The sequence below is a fragment of the Python bivittatus genome, unplaced genomic scaffold, assembly GCF_059951505.1.
Source record: "Python bivittatus isolate LINGU-HERP-01145 unplaced genomic scaffold, Pbiv_v1 ctg000870_np1212, whole genome shotgun sequence".
Lineage (NCBI taxonomy): Eukaryota > Metazoa > Chordata > Lepidosauria > Squamata > Pythonidae > Python > Python bivittatus.
In genome coordinates this window covers 1-18,903 of record NW_028277119.1, presented here as the reverse complement: position 1 = coordinate 18,903, position 18,903 = coordinate 1, and the positions used below count along the sequence as shown (strand labels likewise).

At 39.9% G+C, this 18,903-nt stretch overlaps 1 protein-coding gene across 1 annotated transcript; it reads right to left on the bottom strand.

Annotated features, from left to right (window-relative positions):
* Positions 1-9,393: 9,393 nt before the first annotated feature.
* LOC148213668 (lipase member N-like) lies at positions 9,394-18,312 on the bottom strand (the record flags this gene model as incomplete). Its single annotated transcript, XM_088131088.1, has 5 exons — positions 9,394-9,624; positions 11,219-11,284; positions 13,806-13,892; positions 17,341-17,412; positions 18,166-18,312. Coding segments are annotated over 5 exons (603 nt in total), but the record flags the coding sequence as incomplete, so codon positions are not given.
* Between the last annotated feature and the right edge of the window lie 591 nt (positions 18,313-18,903).

Here is an 18,903-nt window from a genome sequence, read left to right as displayed (position 1 = left end):
TATTGTTGAGAGAAGAAATGGTTGAAGAACAAGTTAAAGAATGCATGATTAAATGGGCAAAAAATATTGGACATAATATACATATGCACCAATGGGAAAATATGTGGTCTAAAGGATTAAAATTTAGTTTATGTTATAATTTAAAAGAAATTTTTTATAAAATGATGTATCGATGGTATATGACACCCCAAAGACTATCAAAGATGTATGGGACAATTTCCAACGTTTGTTGGAAATGTAACCAACAAGAAGAGTCGTTTTATCACATGTGGTGGACATGTAAAAATGCAAAGAAATTCTGGACTTAAATACAAACCTTGATGCAGAGCATACTACAAATACAGATTCCATTTAAACCAGAATTATTCCTGTTGGGGATAATGGATTTCCAAATAGGAAAACATCTTATTAGAATTATTCAATACATGATTATCGCAGCAAGACTTCTTCATGCACAATTTTGGGAAACCCAGACACTACCAACAATACAAGAATGGTTGTTAAAACTGATGGAAATGGCAGAAAATGATAAACTGACTTGTTCATTAAAAGAAAATTCAAATAATTATTACCTTAAAGAATGGAAACCATTGATGGACTATTTGCAAAATGCAGGTGGGTGAAGCTTACATGGGGATTTGAAGATTAGATTATAAATGTAATGGGATATTCTTTGACAAAGAATTATTCCTACTTAATGCATTAAAAACTAGCACTTATGACACTTATATTATTCTTAAAACCAGAGATAGATTGGAAGCTATCTATTTTTCATGTCTTTTTTCTTTTTCTTTTACTTTATCTCACCTTTTCTTTTCCTTTTCTTTATAATTTGTATTTTCAATTTTCTTTTTCACTTCTAACTCTTAACTTTGTAATCTTAAAAATTTCAATAAAATACTATTAAAAAAAACGGTGGGCAGGATGAGATTAGGGGTGGAATTTTATGCTTAGAAACTCTTTTGCAGAGAGCATTCCGGAATGGCCGATTTTGGCTCCCCAGGTGTGAAGGAATGGTTGGATGAAGGCCGCGCTTGAGGAGATAAGCATTCCCTTAGCACTCAACAGGAGTGTGGGAAGTATAAAAAGATGAGACTGGCACCACCCTAAGGAATTCATGGTGTTGTGCCTTGCTGCCTTTGGAAGTTAGATTCAGTCTCGAGAGATTCTGTCTTGAGGTGGAAGCTAATAAACACAACAGAACTGTATCTGCGCTGTCTCAGGGAGTTCTTTGGGCTGAACCTGACACCGGGTGGAAAATTTGTGATGCCGGCAGTAGGCCAGGGGGCAAAAAAAAGTTGCTCCCGAATTGAAAAACTGAGGACGGGATGAGATTCGGGGTGTAATTTCCTCCGTAGAGAAACGGCTGATTTTGGCTCCCTGGGAGGCATTCAAAAACGGAGGACTGGATGAGATTCGGGGTGGAATTTTATCCTTAGAAACAGTTTTGCAGAGAGTTTTGTGGAACGGCCAATTTTCGCTCCCCCAGGGCAGTAGGCATGCGGGCCAGAGGGCTGAAAAAAAGTTGCACCTGAATTCCAAAACGGCAGGCGGGACGACATTCGGGGTGGAATTTCCTGCTTAGAAACGGTTTTGCAGAGAGTTTTGCGGAAGGGTTGATTTTGGCTCCCCGGGAGTATCATTTGGGATGCCAGCAGTAGGCGCGCAGGCCAGGGAACTGAAAAGAAATTGCACCTGAATTCAAAAATGGAGGGCAGGACAAGATTCGGGGTGGAATTTTATGCTTAGAAACTGTTTTGCAGAGATTTTTGCGGAGTGGCCGATTTTGGCCCCTGGGGAGGATAATTCGGGATGCTGGCAGTAGGAACGCAGGCAGGAGGGCTGAAAAAAAGTTGCACCCAAATTCAAAAACAGAGGGCAGGACAAGATTCGGGGTGGAATTTTATGCTAAGAAACGGTTTTGCAGAGACTTTTGCGGAATGTCCGATTTTGGCTCCCCGGGAGGAAAATTCGTGATGCCGGGCCCATGGCCCCTCCTTTGTGGTGAGCTGCAGAGTTTCGTACTCTCCCCTCTCCTTTTTAACATCTATATGAAACTATTGGGTGAGATCATCCAAACCATGGGATGTGGTATCATCAATATGCAGATGATACCCAGTTATAGATCTCCATCCTGGGTGATTTGAGTGGTGCTGTGACCACCCTTTAGCGGTGCCTGGAGGCTGTGGGGATCTGGATCGGGTGCAACAGGCTTCTGGTAAGAAAGAGTGGCTGTGGGTTGGGGGCTCCTCTGTACCTTGGAGTTTACCATCTTTGGTTCTGGATGGGGTGGCACTGTCCCAGACAGACCTAGTGCATGATCTGGGGTCCTCCTGGATTCACAACTCCTGCTCGAGGAGCAGATGGCATTCATGGCCAGGAGGGCCTTTGCTCAACTACATGTCGTGCGTCAGTTATACCCTTTCCTGGATCAGGAGGCCCTCTGGTCACTCATGCCCTAGTCATCTCCCGTATAGACTATTGCAATATGCTGTACATGGGGCTACTCTTGAAGAGTATCCAGAAACTACAGCTGGTTCAAAATGCGGCTGCATGGGCAATATTGGGTGCCCCAAGGATGGCACATGTTACACCTTTGCCATGGGAACTGCACTGGGGGCCAGTTTGCTTCTGGGTCCAATTCAAGGTGTTGGTTATCATCTTTAAAGCCCTACATGGCATGGGACCGGGTAACCTGAGAGACAATCTTATCTCCATTATATCGACCCGTCCCACCCGGTCAGGCAGAGAAGGTATGTTACGGACCCCATTGATGAAAGAATGTCGACTGGCAGGGCCCAGATGGAGACCCTTCTCTGCCATTGCCCCCACCCTATGGAATACTCTACCCCCAGAGAGAGGGGAGGTGGGCCCCTACTCTCCCAACGTTCCAGAAAGGGGTGAAGACCTGGCTCTGCCAACTCGTGTTGGGTGAGAAGAGAGGCTACCAACCCTGGGGATGGCTGGCACCTTGAAGATGCTCCCATAACTGTTATTTGCTATCAGTATCTTAGAAGCCATTATTTATGTATGAACATGGTTTTTTATTGTATTTTAATTAATACTTATTCTTGCTTTACTATAAACCACCCAGAGTCACTCTTGAGTGAGATGGGTGGTGACTAAATTTGAAATATAAATTTTTAAAAATTATTAATATATTATTTACTTGACAATAGGGTTGAACTAAATGATCTCAGATGATGCCTGATTGAGAACATTTCTGAGATTTTCTTTTCTCAGGTGTCCCAGAGAAAGAGCCCTTTGCTGAATATTCTACATGTAATCTCTACCATTTTTGTGGTGGTAACAATTTTTTCTCATACAATATTCTAGAATGCTGTTAGGGCAAAGCCATTGTGAAGGAACAGAATACTTCTGATTTAGTTTGGAAAAAAGAACAAGCTCTCTGATTCTGCTCACTGCAGGATAATCACTCTACTTAGAATTATTAGCAAACCATATAGAAAGTAGCTCTACGAGAGATATTAGACTGGATGGAACAGGACAATATACTGAGAGAAGCTGTTTGTAAGGTGGGAAGTTCTCATTAGCTCAGGGATTAGACTTCCAACATCTGGTTGAGAAGTATATGAGTATGCCAAGGTGAGTCTTTGTACCTTTTTTGTCTATTTCAAACACCTTTTGATGCAATGTCTAGGGATCAACTTTATTGATCACCATCCGCTCTTGCACATCCTTAGCTCCATAATATTGCCTTCCTTAGGAGATGTGAAACAAGAGTACATTCTTCCCCACCACCACCAACTTTACTTAATGCTAGGTAAACTCTTAGGTTTGACTGGAATATGCTTAGAAAAATGGGAATCCCAGAACATCTCATTGTCCTCATGGAAAACCCATATACAGGTCAGGAAACCGCAATCCAGACAAAACTAGGCAAACACACTGGATTCAGGTTAGCAAAGGAGTAAGACACGGCAGTATACTCTCCCTTTATTTATTCAATCTATAGGCTGAATATATTTTAAGGGAAGCTGGATTGGAAGAGCATTTGTGTGGTTTTTAAATTAGTGGAAGAAACATCAATAATCTGCGCTGTGCTGATGACGCTGCTCTGATAGCTGAAAATGTAAAAGATCTGCAGGCTCTTAGTCAATAAAAACAATGAAAAAATGGGACTAAGATTAAATATAAAGAAGACCAGACTAATGACAACAGGTAAAACAACCAAACTTAGAACTGACAATGAAATTATTGAAGTGGTGGATAGCTTCTGCCTTTAAGAATCAACCATCAATGGTAAAGGAACAAGGAGTCAAGAAACATGCCACAGACTGGCACTCGGTAGAGCACCTTGGAAAAGATATTCAGATGCCATGATCTGTCTGTACTTGCAAAGATCAGAATCATGCAAGTAGTGCTATTCCCTGTGACACTCTATGGAAGTGAAAGTTGGTCAGAAGCAGGATAAAATGAGTATTGACACTATGGAATGGTGATATTGAAGAAGACTCCTGAGAATGCCATGGAGAGTCAAGAAAACAAACAAATTGATTATTGAGTTCTCATTATACAAAGACCTAGCTCTCTGGAGAAGGTTCTAATGCTGGGAAAGGTGGAAGGAAGGAGAAGAGGATGACCAGCAGCAAGGTGGATGGACTCAGTTACAGAGGTGATGAGTGCACCATTGAAAGACCTGAAAGACCAGGTTAGGGGCAGAACAACATGGAGAAAATCTATCTGTGTGGTCACTAAGAGTTGACACAGATTTGATGACACATAAACAATCAATCAAAAACTCTTAAGTGAAATGTTTTGATGACACCAATTTTCATCCCTATGTATTGGTGGAAAAATGAATAGCAATGTTATAGCGATATGCAGCTATTCATATCTGAACTAGAAAAGGTGCTTCAGAAGGGACATAGACATGCTTGCCATTCCTGTCGGAGCCTCTTTAAAAATGTTGCACTCTTTCCAGTTTCAGTTGGCAACTGCATGACTCCAGGAATTGGGAGTGTTTGAATTAAGGAAGCATGATGCAACATGATGCAATAAGGTTATTGTGTGGTCTTCTCTCCTCCTTAATAGCTCCATAATTATTTGAATTCAGAGATAAAGAACAAAACGTAACTAAAAATAAATGTTAACAATCTAGTTCATGGCAACTTCTCTTAGCAAATTATACATCTAATTTGACTTTAATGAATCAATCATGTCTGAAGTTTTTGTACAGATTCAAATTCAGATGACTAACCTATTTTAGGTTGGTAATAGGTAAATGTGATACTGATGCAATCTTGAACTGTATTTATAAAAACATTGCATCCAGATCAAAGGAGATAGTAATGCAACTGACATCTATACTGGTTCAACCACATTTCAAATATGATATTAAGTTCTTGGCACCACACTTTAAAGGGGATATGGAGAAAATGGAGTAAGTTCAAAAAAAGCCTCCAGACTGACTACAGGTCTAGAAATCTATGAAAATCTATGAAAAGGATCTGGGCACATTTAGCTTGTAAAAAAATAAGATTAAGGGAAGATAGGATAGAGGTCTACACCATCTAAAGGCTTTGTGTGTTGGAGGGGATAGCCCTGTTCTGTAATGAAACCAAGGACAGAACAAGAACCAATGGGCTGAAAGTAAAAGAAATATTAGAAGAAATATCCTGATGATAAGAGCTGAAAGCCAGTATGGTGTAGTGGTGAGATGCTGAACTAGGAGCAGAGAAAGCCAGGTTCTAGTCCTCACTTACGCATGAGAGCCAGTTGGGTGACCTTGGGCCAGTCATTCTCTCTGAGCACTCCAACAAGCTGGCTGAATTAAAAAAAAAAAAAATCATGTTGTATCATGCATTAATAAGCTTTGCTGTAAAAACAAGCAGACTGTGTAACCAAGTGGAATAACAGTAGGAACAGCAGTAGCAACATCTGATGGTAAAAGCAGTGAGATAGTCTTCCTAGAAGAATAATAGATCCTTCCTCTGTGGAAATTTTCAAATCAGGGCTGGATGGCTCTATTTCAGGCATATTTTAGTGGCTTCCTGCACTGAGCAGGGAGTTGGAACCAATGAGCTCTGTTCCAGCTCATATGTCCTATGCTGTCATTGGCTCCATTTCTAAATATGTAATTTTTGTGATGACACTGAGGCTTATAAAATAAAATAGCCTATTTTATTTACAGCCTATATAATCATACTTGTTTGTCACCTAAGCCGCTGGGATGACGAGTTTATCCTTTTTTCACAGCAGTATGTCTCTGTGAAAGCCATAATTTGATTTACTAGCATGCCCCAAAAGTTTCCCGTATTTATTTGTTTATTACAATAATCTGTATGGTGCCTACTCACTAGACTCTAAAATCTAAAAGCTGAGATTCACTGCGTGCACGTGATCAATCTGTGCAGAGATTAATTTCTTCTGCGAAAACAATTACATCTTACAGTGGTTGCAAAACCCAAACTATTATATACATACATATGAAAATATTTCCCATTCTAACATAGGGAAGAAAACACTCCCTGTACAGAGGAAACTTTATTATGACATTAGAGGTATCAGCCATAACAACAAAAATGCAGATAGGATCTGGAGGAGAAAGGATGGATTGAGAGGTGAGCAGTTCTCTGAGTAGAAGAAAAGTTTTTGGATTTCAGAATCCCACTTAACAGAAGCCCTCTTCTTGGTAAGACAAAACTGGCTTGTCTTAAGTAATCAGTGGACTACTGCTTGTTTCAAACTTCATGCCTTAAGTTTTGATGTGCAGCTGAAGGAAAGAGATGAGCGTGTCAATGTCACTAGTGATGTATTTCTTTCCTGCCCTGACTCTCAATTCTTTGAGTCTTCCATCAATGTTCAAGCAAGAGTGGTTTAATGAGGTGCCTTGATGAATTTCTCATCTTCTGTTTCATCTGACTGTCCCTCTTGAACTGGCCAGTGAAATGTCTCTCATTCCAGCCCACTTCCTGAGCTACTAGCTGAAAGTCTTACTGGAGGCAGCAAACTTGCCTTGATAGAACTTTCAAAATTAGTGCTCAGGCATGCCACAGTGTTCACTTACTTGTCCAAAATCTGGGTTGGCTTAAATCTGAAAGGAGGTTGCCCACTTTGCTGCTCCTTCATTACAAGGCTAATGATAACTTCTACACAAAAGCAGGTTTCTGGATCTGTGATCATTCTGATCACACAAACACAGAAAGTGGGGGAAGCCATGACGTTTCACAGAAATGTGCAGTTTGCACTGAGAAAGGAAGACAGTAAATTTGATGGATTCCTTATCATATTTGCCTGGCAAGAACTCCTGGGTCTACTTGGTTCCCTGCTGTAACAGTTGCCATTTATGGTGGTTGATTCTGTCCCACCTGTTGGGCTAGTGGATTCATAGCCCAGGCTAGCCAATTAATCTGATAACTGCTTGGTTCTGAGAGTGGTGCAAGGCATTAACACACTGCACTAATAGTCAGTAGAATTTCCACAGTGGTGGGTGGAAGGAGTAAGAGAGGGAAATCAAGTGGTCAGTTTCCCAGCAAGCCTCAGTAGACCTTTAAGGACACTTGACTTGGCATGGCTCAGCTTGGCCTCTAGGTTTGTGAGGCCTCAGATGCATGACATAGCATGGCTGAATAAGAATGTTTATTTCATATTAGAATGAAGCCACATTCCCCTTTGTCAAAGTAAAGTGCAAATCCTATCTGGTACCCCTGGCAGTTCTTCCTGCCACACTTCATCAGACTCCATTGTGCTTTTACAGCCTTGAAGCTGAGTGGTGGTTGCTTGTTCATATAATCAACCTCTCTGCCCTAGGAAAGGCTGGCTGTTGGCCTGATTCTCACATGCAAATTCTGAAGCACATCTTCCAAATCATTTTCAGAGTCTTCACAGCCCTAATACCTTGTGCAATTCTGAATCTAAGAGCCAGTTGCATATCCTTTGGTCATATTTAATATTTTGTCATATGAATTCATAATAATATATGTAGTTTTAAGCAATGAAAGAAAATCTCAGCAAGTCTACAAACTGATCTTGTGATGGAATAGAATTATGAAGGCCAAGCTCAGGGAGATAAACATTTTCTTAGCTCACCAGAACCGCGTGGGGAACAAGAGGATGAGACTGGCACCTCCCTGAGGAATTCACACTGTTGTGGCTGGAGGACTTTGGGAACTAGGGTTTTAGTCTGGGAAGATTCTTGCTAGAAGTTGTAGCTAATAAACATAGCTGGACTGAATTGGCATTGTCTCTTGGAGTTCCTTGGGCTAGGTCTGACAAGAATCTTCCCAGACTCTAAAACTCTAGTTCCCAAAGTCCTCCAGCCACAATAGTGTGAATTCCTCAGGGAGGTGCCAGTCTCATCCTCTTGTTCCTCCCACGCGGTTCTGGTGAGCTAAGAAAATGTTTATCTCCCTGAGCTTGGCCTTCATAATTCCATTCCATCACAGATCTATAGTAATCAGTTTGAGGATCCCATCTGCATTGCCTTTCTCTTCCTCTTTCACATGTATTCCAGATGATGATGATGATGATGATGATGAAGAAGAAGAAGAAGAAGAAGAAGAAGAAGAAGAAGAAGAAGAAGAAGAAGGAGAAGGAGAAGGAGAAGGAGAAGGAGAAGGAGAAGGAGAAGGAGAAGGAGAAGGAGAAGAAGAAGAAGAAGAAGAAGAAGAAGAAGAAGAAGAAGAAGAAGAAGAAGAAGAAGAAGAAGAAGAAGAAGAAGAAGAAGAAGAAGAAGAAGAAGAAGAAGAAGAAACAACAACATCTGCCTATCCCAGGTCTTTGGGAAGAACTTGATAGGTGGATAAAAATGCCAAATCCAGTCTAAATCTCTGGCTGACTGTGCAACCAACAATAACAATGCTATTCCAATCACCAGTTGAAGGGGATAAAGAGAAAGTGAAAGGGCTGTTTTGGTGGTGCACAGAAGTTCCCCTGTAGTGACATATATGTCCCCAAATCCCCATGGAAAGTACCATAAGTGTTTTGGCATGTATAAAATTGAACTTAACTTTGATCTCATGCTGCATTAAGCATTTTTTATTAACAGTAAGGATGCATAATTCTTAGCCCAATATCTCTGTTTAAAATATAATTCACGCTAAGAAATCTTATACTACAACGGAATAGTTTCAAGCTATCTCTGAAGATCTCAACAAACACAATGGGATTTAAACACATTGCACTTGTTAACTGATAAAATACATGTACTCTGTCTCACATGGAACCTATATCTGCATAACCCACCACTGTCTTCCCCACCATAGCCTGTCCCCTATCCCAGTTTAAATCCTACACAGTTTAGCCACTCCATGCACCTGATGAAGTGAGCTATAGCTCACCAAAGCTTATGCCTTTTAATAAAATTTCTACTCAGAAAAGATACTACAGGCTCCTGGTTTTTGGCTACCATAGCCTACCATGACTGTTCCCTTACAATGTCTCCATTAAAGCAAGTATTTCTGTGTACAGGCAGGGAGCAGCATCAAGACCCCAAATGAAATCCCAGTGGTTCCACGTGGGAAACTGCTTCTCGTGAACGAGATAAGTAATTCGAGGTTGCAACCGTGCAATTTCTGTGGGTTCAGAAACCCAGTCCTGTCCTCCACTCCACATTGCTATTGGGGTGGTGATTGCTTCTATGTCATATAGAGGAGGAGTTGTCTGGGAAAAAATAAATAACGTAGTAATCAACAAGACCATACATTTTAATTCATGGCAATTAATACAGTAAATTAATTTAAGGGACTCGATTTAAAATAAAACAGGGGGGGAAAGAAAATGAATTAATTAGAAATTCAGTCCATGATATAACTGTCTGTCTACCTATTTATTATTTACCTACTCCCTTAAGTCAACCTCGACTTCTAGTGGCTTCATGAACACAGTGTGTAAGTATGTTTTTATTTATTTGGTTATTTCACTTTCTGGTTCAGCCTATAGCTTGGGGGTTTCCTTGTGGTTTACCATCCAAGTACAAACCACATCAATCCTGGTTACCAATTTAAGATCAGCAAAGTTTGGTTAGGTACTCTTTCTTTGGCTGATCAATACATGGCTCTATTTCCATTTTACCAGATCAGGGAAGCTGTAAACAAGGAACATAGTTTGGTTGGTTTTCTTTATTAGCAATGCAAATTATATGATGTTTTAATCAGTTCCATGCAAACATTGATTTGCATAACTTTCTAATGATTTACATGCATTTGGTCTGATGAGAAATATGATACAATGAACTTTTATAGCAATGGACTGCTATGGTATATTGACACACACTTCTCAGCCCTGGTCCTTTTTCCATGAAAGGAAATTGAGCACAATTTTTGTTTTGTTTTGTTTTGTTTCACTTCACTTTTATTTTCTTTTGATCAGTCCAAAAAGGAGTAAAGCCAAAACGAAAGCTAAAATTGATCAGATGTAATTGAAATTAAAATGACCTTTACATTAATTAAATGCAGTTAATATGATTAATCCTTATATATTTAATAATATTTCCTTCCAATACATTAATAGATTCCAGGCTGAATGAAAAACACCTATCATGATGTATGTCTTAGAATTTTAAAATAACATCAATTTCTAGAAACATCATTCTCAATAAGGGCATGTGGACAGGTTATACTACAAATCCTTCAATGGAAACTTCTTGAAGAAGGTTAATCTCCCTGAGCAAGATGATTGATAGGGTGATGGACAGCTGCCTCTAGTCATTATTGAATGAAGCTGAACATGTACATCATAGATGGGAAAATATAGCTGGTTCTCAATAACTATCTGATGTCCTTATACTTCCTGGTCAATTCCTGGGAACAAAATGTAGGAAAACCCTTGTTCATGTGGGATTCTATGTATGTGAGATCCTCATCTCACTGGTCAGTAACCAATGCCAGTGGTTTTTTAGAGTTAAAAGCATTGCCTATTCATGATTGAGACCTATTTTAATAGGCTCGAGCTTGGTGTTGGGACAGAAACTTCTTTATGGGGTGACTTTTTCTTCCTTTTTTTTCAGTTGTACATTTCCCAGTTTGTTTTACATGCCATCAGAGAACATGACAGAACTATAAACCTTTAAATGGACCAGTATCTATATGTTGAAAAAGCCTTCCAAACTTTAGATCCTGCACTTCAGATATTTCTAAACCCAAATATTAATGACTCCCCAGCACAATAAAAGCATTTGGAGAAGGTAGAGTTGAAAGTAGAACATTCATTGTTCATTCCATTCCAAAATTATACCCACAATCCCTTGCATTCTTACCTGGTTGTATATAACTTTGTTCTTTGAGCCATAATCATAATATGCAAACTGACCTGATTTAGATGTCTAGAAAATAAAAGAAAACAATGTTTGGATATGTATATAGACCCTTTAACAAAACACAAACCTGCACCTCCAAAACCAAAAGAATAAGACATCCATAACTTTCACACCAAGGACAATGGATGAGAGATACAGAGATGCTTACATGTTGGATTCAATTTCTTCAACAATATACAGTATTTGTTGTATATTAACTACAGTAGCAATACATCCTTGACCTATCTCACCATACACACACAGGCCCTCAAGACAAAGATGTATTGAATTTTCATTGCCTCCCAACCTTACATCAGAACTGTTCCTTATACTATAATAAAAACACGACTTTTTAGGGTTCAGAATTAAGATTAGGTCACAAGCCTTTTTATATGGCAGAATGTTTTGTTAGATTTAGAACTGCAATTAGTGAAAGGTTGCCAGAAAGGCAGATCTCAGAAAGCTCTTGATTTAAACTTTATCATGTTATTTATATCTTTGATAGCACAATTTGTGAAGAAGTGCTTATGTGTATCAAAGATCAGAACAATTAGTCCAAATCAGATGTCTTCTGGAATGTCTCCAAGGAAAGTGTGGATTTCCAGGTGGTGAAGAGCATATACAGTGAATGAAAGTGATACTGTCTACATTTCATTTGTGATCCTAGTGAAGAATTCAGAAATCTATTCTACTGCATGACAATCTGGATCATCAGCTAGCAACGCAGTGTAATATTATTTATGGAATGAAAAAATTAAATATACATTAGATTTCAATGTTCTTGCATGAAATCTTATACATTTTTAAGTGAGAATGAGTAAAACCTGCAGCATTCCTACATGAGGAATATTTCTGCCTTCTTACACGGATTTGGTGTTGTATCCTCTTTGATTATGTGTGCTGTTAAAAGGATTTAATCTGAATGAAAGATTTATTTATAACTGCAGGATTAATAATGAAATGTGTGCTAAACACCATTCTGTGGTGTTCTACCTGTTTACATTTAGAGACAGAGATTATGGGTTTTAAAAATGGAATTGAGGAGTGTGAGTATCGAAATATTTTGGGATGAAACAATTTATGTGTAATAGATAAATGGTATTACAAAGTCTCACTATATCATCATTACCATTTTACATTAATAGTGGAATCATTTACCCAGACAGAAGGGGGGCTCACCATCATTGGAGGCCCTCACATGAAGATTAGATAGTCATCTGTTAGGATGCTAATGTTTGGAGCAGAGGGTTGGATATGTTGGTCTAAACAGCCCTTTCCAAGTCTATGATTCTATAGTTCAGTATTAGCTAAGTTTAGAGCTGAGCCCAAAGTTCTCAGCTGACAACATTTTTCCAGGATAGTTAGGGAAAAGCACAAGAAAAAGAATAGCCAGTAGCAGCTGACATTCCCTCCTCCTCCCTTCCAGTTACAACCACTGACCATAACACTATGCTATCATATTACATCTTAAATTCTGGGAAAAGACAGAAAATATCTTCCAGCTGCCAGGAAGAGCTCTCCTTGCCAAAACTACCAGTAACCCCACAGTCATGATGGATTTTATCCAGAGATGCCTTTCCTCCAACACCTCACCCATCCCTTCCTTGTTGCTCCTGGAACTTCCTGAAGGCCCATTCCAATATCCCACAATTGTTGTCTATTCTAATCTTTTTTAAAATAAATTTCTTCTCTTCATTTGTTGGCATAGATCATTATTGGCTCAAGGAATATTTTCCACAACAATTTGGTGTCAGTGGTGCCTTGGAATGGCTGGTTTGTAAACATTTGGGAATTACAGGGTAGGCCCATGGACAATTTCATCCTGTACCCTGGATCCCTGGTTCTCACAAACCCACTTACCAATCTAAGCCTAATACAGAGAACAAAATGGAAGCTCTGAGGAAAAGCCATCAAAGAGGTAAGGAAGTGAGTAACTGGATGTTCATAACTGACAGACAGCCGGTTCCCTGTTTTTTGTGCCTTTCTTGGATTAGAGAGAGGGAGAGAGAGAGAAGTGGATGATTTAGTTGTACCAAGACTCTCCCACACAGGCCAGTTTTGAATGCAAGGGCAAACTTCCTGAGAAACTCATGAAAATGGGGTCAACAAACACAAAGTTCCTGAGGGGGACTTGAGTTCAATTTATGAACATGTGTGATAATTATAGAATCAGGAATATAAATTATGGTCACAAATGGAATGGGTGGACAAAGGAGGACCAGTTGAGGTAGTTCCCAGACTTGGAAATCTTTGATTTAGCCTCTTTACTTGAGAAACATTTTGGTGAGTAAGGAGATAAAAAGGGAACTACGGGAATGTTTTTGTATATGGGAGGGTTAGAGTTAGGGTTCATTGAAACGAAACAGAAACCGGCATTGGTAATTAAACCACCTCCTTCCATTGCGCCATCCCAGCTAGTATTAGCATTGCTGACTGCAGCACATGTGAAGCATGTTTTATGTGAGTATACCCATTCTGAAGGCATTTTGGACACATGTAAGAGGTGATATGCACCCCAACCCTCCTATCTGGCTATCACTATAGATACCCTGCCAACCACTCCAGCAACAGCTCCCACAGAGGAAATGACACCAGAAACCAAGATGTAATCCTCACAGTCCTCAAAGGTATCCAACTAATCAAGGGGAATGAATATCCAATATGATAGACAATAGGTCTGGGTGGCAACGTCCATCAGGTTCATGCCCATGGACCCCTATTATTTAAGAACTGTGATTTACTAGTTTCCAAAACTCGATCAGGATTCACAAAGTTTCCATGGAGAGTTGCAGGGGGCTGATATAAATCAATTACTTGCAGCTTTTTAAATTGCAGACCAATGCTCTCACCTTAAACAGGTAGCTCAGTAGTATCCCCAAAGGTCTCTTGCAGTAATCCTTGGTTGCATATTAATTTACTGTTATTGTTATAATTATTGTTATAAGTTATTGATGAACTGTTTTCAGTCAGGTCCAACAGGGTTGGAATTAATTCCAGTAAGCAGGGTGCCTCAGAAACTGCCCAGGATTATCATGTATGCTTCCTAAAGGCTTTTGATCAAATTGCAGGTATTAATGATCTGCTGGAAACAGTCCCACAGATGGTAACTGCAGCCCTTGTAAATGGACTGTTGCCCCAAACCTCAAGACAAACTAAAACAATCCAGATAAATTGGGAAAACCAAAGGACATACATGCTGGATGAAGCTGTTCTTTGTGCTCAGTGATACAAATCCAAATGCACAATCAATAAACGCTTCCTCATGGCACTGCAAGCTACTTCTGTACAGAGAAGCGAAAGCTTTGCTCCCTTGTCTGTCCACGTTGGTTTTCCTCCTACAGGATGTGGGAGATGACATGGGCATGGGCCACAGGGCAAAGCAGATAATTGACAAACCTCTTCCCTATGATGCAAAACCCTCAAGCATGTTTTCAACATAGTTAGCTAGGTCATTGGCATTCCAAATGCCCACTAAAAGGGGGTTTCAGACCATCTCCAAGTGGTCTGGTGGCACAAGGAGAGCAATTCAACTTGGTATGTCACCAACTCATTTTGGAACATGAAAGGCTCAATCTGGAATGCTGGCAGCTAAGTTTGGAATACCACCAACTCAAGGTAGCTCACAAACTACTCAATGTAGAACATAGGCTACTCAATTCAAAATGTCTAGCCAACAAAATCAATAGGGCTGCTTTAGGAGAACCTCTTTTCCTTTCCTTTTTTACAACATGATACTGTCAACTCCATTCCTCTGACAGTTAATAGTGTTTTGGCTTTCTTTCTGGCGGATATTGGAATGTTGTGTTCTGCTTTGACTTCAGCTTCCTTTCCTTAACTTCCCTTATCAGGGATATTTATTAGAAACACATTCATCACTCATGAGGTAATATCACCTTTATCTGTGGAAATTAGACCTCTCTCTCTGAAGAATATGCTTTCACATTGTCTTAGATTTCCCAGTCAATCTTCTGGAGAGGGATTTGCTCCCTAAAATCAGTTGTGCTATCTTTTGCAACAAAGAAGAGAAGTACTTGCAGGTCCATGACAAGAATCACAATCTTGTATATGCAGTTTTGTCTACTTCACTGACTCCTTCACCCCATGTCCTGTCCTGTCCTCTTCCTCCCCATCCTCCTCCTCCTCCTCCTCACTGGATCTTCCCCATTCTACTGTAGCTTGTGTACCATGGAAACTATGGACAACCTCAAAAATAAGTGTGGGTTTGTTAAATCTGCAGCTTCAGTCTCAATAACTCTGAAACCAGGAACTTCTTCCTCTTAAACTGCTTTGAATAAAACTGTAATCAAAGAACTCCTCCCATCACCAAGCTCAAGAGCAATTCTTCTTGATTCCAATCTCCATTCCAATTATGATAATAAAGAAACCTTTCCAAGAACCAAACATTCTACTTCGGTATCACTTGGTACAAGGAAGTGCAATGCAATTGTACTTCCTGTTTTCCTATGGTGCCTAATCCTGCAATATTCTAAGTGGCAAGTTTACAGTACTATCTTTACATATATTGTCTTGTGCTCTGCCTTTTTCTCTGTGCACTTGCACCCCAAAACTCAATATCTATTTGCCTTTACTTTTGAAGGAGAACAGGTAACTTGGACCAGAACAATGAAAGGATAATGGAAAGTTCTGACTGGTATGCAACAACTCTTCAGGCCAATTTAGTCACTCTTCAAGTCTTTAACTGCTCTGTGATTTTACAACTGTGGTACCTTGATGACCTACTGCTGGTTGCAGCTAATGGCAATTTAGCTGTACTGCTATTCCATCTAGCAAATCATAGACACAAAACCAGAAGAATCTACAGTTCTGCAAATTTTAGGTTTTGTTTCTAGGTAATTTCATTTCACAGGGTGAGCACAACCTATCTCCAGAGAGTGTATGAGCTATTCTGCAATTCCCCTTTCCCACCAAGAAGAAAGATCTAAGATCATTCCTAGGGATGGTTGGCTTTTGTAGGCCATGGATTGTGGACTGTATTTCTTATGCTCAATTATTCCAACTACTTCTAAGGGCATTGGGTAGCAGCAGATAAACCAGTTTTCAAAGCCCTTAAATCTGCATTTTCCTCTGCCCCTGCCTTGAGTCACCTAAATAATACATTGCCTTTCCTCCTTTTCCTCCATAACTGTAAAACATACTGGATGGCATGTTCTAGGATAGACGACATAATTGTCCATGGCTTTGGGGGTCTTATGACATATTGGAAGAAAGCAACTAAGCCAGTCAAGAACAGCCAAAACCAAGAAATGCCATCACCAAGATGCTGCCAACCATCAACTGGGCAACTGCACTTAAATTCTTTTTTAACCCCTCCCTGGATAACTGCTTTCTCCCCTTATCCAAAATGTATAATCTTTTCATATGCAGGGGCTTTTTTTAAGGAGAGTTTTTGGTCACCAAGGACTGTAGCAGGTATGGTAATGATATCACTGGGATTGATCATTTTGGAAGTTTATTGTATTTTGGGGTTCAGGAAGTGGTTAAAATAGAATAGATGAATTAATACCTGGCAGAGGCTTAATAAAATTCAAATTATTGTAATTATAATTATAATTATTATATTTTTATCCTGCCTCCCTCTCCCCCCCATATATTTAATACGTGTGTGTGTGTGTATATACATACAGAGAGAGAGAGGGAGAGAGAGAGGTCAATTTAAGGTGGTGAACATATCTAATACTCTTGCCTTCTATTTCCCCCCACAATAACAACCCTGTGAAGTAGACTGGGCTGAGAAGAAGTGACTGGCCCAAAGTCACCCAGCCAACTTTCATGCCTAAGAGAGGACTAGAACTCACAGTCTCCTGGTTTCTAGGCCAGCACCTTACCCACTACACCAAACTGCAAACAGTGATCCTGGGGGTTCTGGGACCCTACAAAAACAGAACATCTACTCCTGACCCAACATTAGACTAGTCCTAATACTCTAGTTGGTTGGACCTCCTGGCACACCATACCCCAGTCGTGGATCAAGCTGGTGTTCTTCCAATCAAGCAAAGTTCCACCATACTATTAACAAAGGCAGACACGTTAAAACATTTTTTTTTCACTTGCAGTTACTATACCTGACTCCAATGGACTATATTTTTCACCGAGGTATAATCTGGGAATCGTGATAGGTACACATCAATCCGACTCTGTAAGGGAATGGTGTATTATTGAGAAGTAGTTTCACTCCATAGAAAGATCTTGTACTGGGACATTGATTGACCGCCTCTTAAGTGTTGCTCTTGGCAGCATGGCCTCATGAGAAGTCAGTGAGGGTGTCCCACTGGACAGGCCAAAAGCACCAATGCAGCAAACACTCACATGCATACATCATAAATGCCTGGTTATCCAGCTACCTGCCTTCCACAGTGACTCAAATGCTTGTGTTGCATCTGAAAATTTAAACAACCTCTCAAAGAAGTAACCATAAATGACAAGGAATCCAATAAAAGCCACCACTGCATCATGTGTGTCATGATATCATCACACAAATGATGCAAATGATGCAACTGTTGCGCAATCATTTGAGCAATGACCTCATGACATGCATGATGTCACATGTCCTCCCTTGTGCCTCCTGCCCACAACACATCAGTTGGCTAGTGCAGATCTGTTTCAGATCCCATGATGTCTATGGGAGTTGTAAGGTCAAATTTTCTCACTAATTTAGGCAAATGCAAAGGGTTTTCCTGTACAATAACAACATCCACAAATCTCAAGAGAAGACTCATGGCTTCTATGAACTGATACCAGACTTCCCCAACCTAATACCCTCCAGATGTGTTAGGGAACGCTGATGAATTCCAGGTATTGTACTATTCACACATCTGGGGCTCCCAGGTGTAGGAAAGATGAAACATAAGTATTGTTGAATGTTAGTGTTAAATTGCATTTACACTTACCGTATTCAAACTTCTCTTATTAAAACCACCAACAAGAAAAAGAGCTTGCTTGCAGATCATGCTTACTGGTTTGTAACTGCACTTTTGGGCCAGCTTTGCTCTCAGTTTGGGATTCAGCAAGCAGAATTCTTTTGTGCCAAATATGAACTGTACACAAATCACAAAGAAGATTCACATTTTGAGTATTAATTAAATGCATTTCTAAGAGCAGTTTATTGCTCTGATTCAGGAATGCTGAGTATTCATTTTCTGGACTTGCTTCTGCCGATTGTTTCAAACTACAGCATTATTTTGACAGTACTGTTTGAACTCCACCATGCCCGCAACAGCCTCTATTTCAATAGAGTTTAATGAACATATAAGTAAGCATGAGCAGTCTTGGGGGGGGGGCAGTTAGGGTTATATACTTTATTTTCAGAAAGAGCAAGGGATCAAATTTACCCCATCCACCAGCGTGTTATTTGTGCTTTTCTATTCTGGGATTTTTTTATTTTTTTTTTAATGTTTGGACAGTGCACAGTGTCAGTTGGGCAAGTTCAAGGGAGAAAGAAGCACAAGACTTCAGGAAGCATCTTTAATGCTAGTCTTCAAGTAAATACAGAATTTTGGAAGCTGGAAGAGGACTTTAAATGCTTCTTCCCAGCTTTCTTGCCACCAGGGCCCAAGCTGCTGTTTATAAAATAAGCTACCAACAGACTTTTGACTGCTTATTTCTAATCTCCTTTCCATTACTTCCCT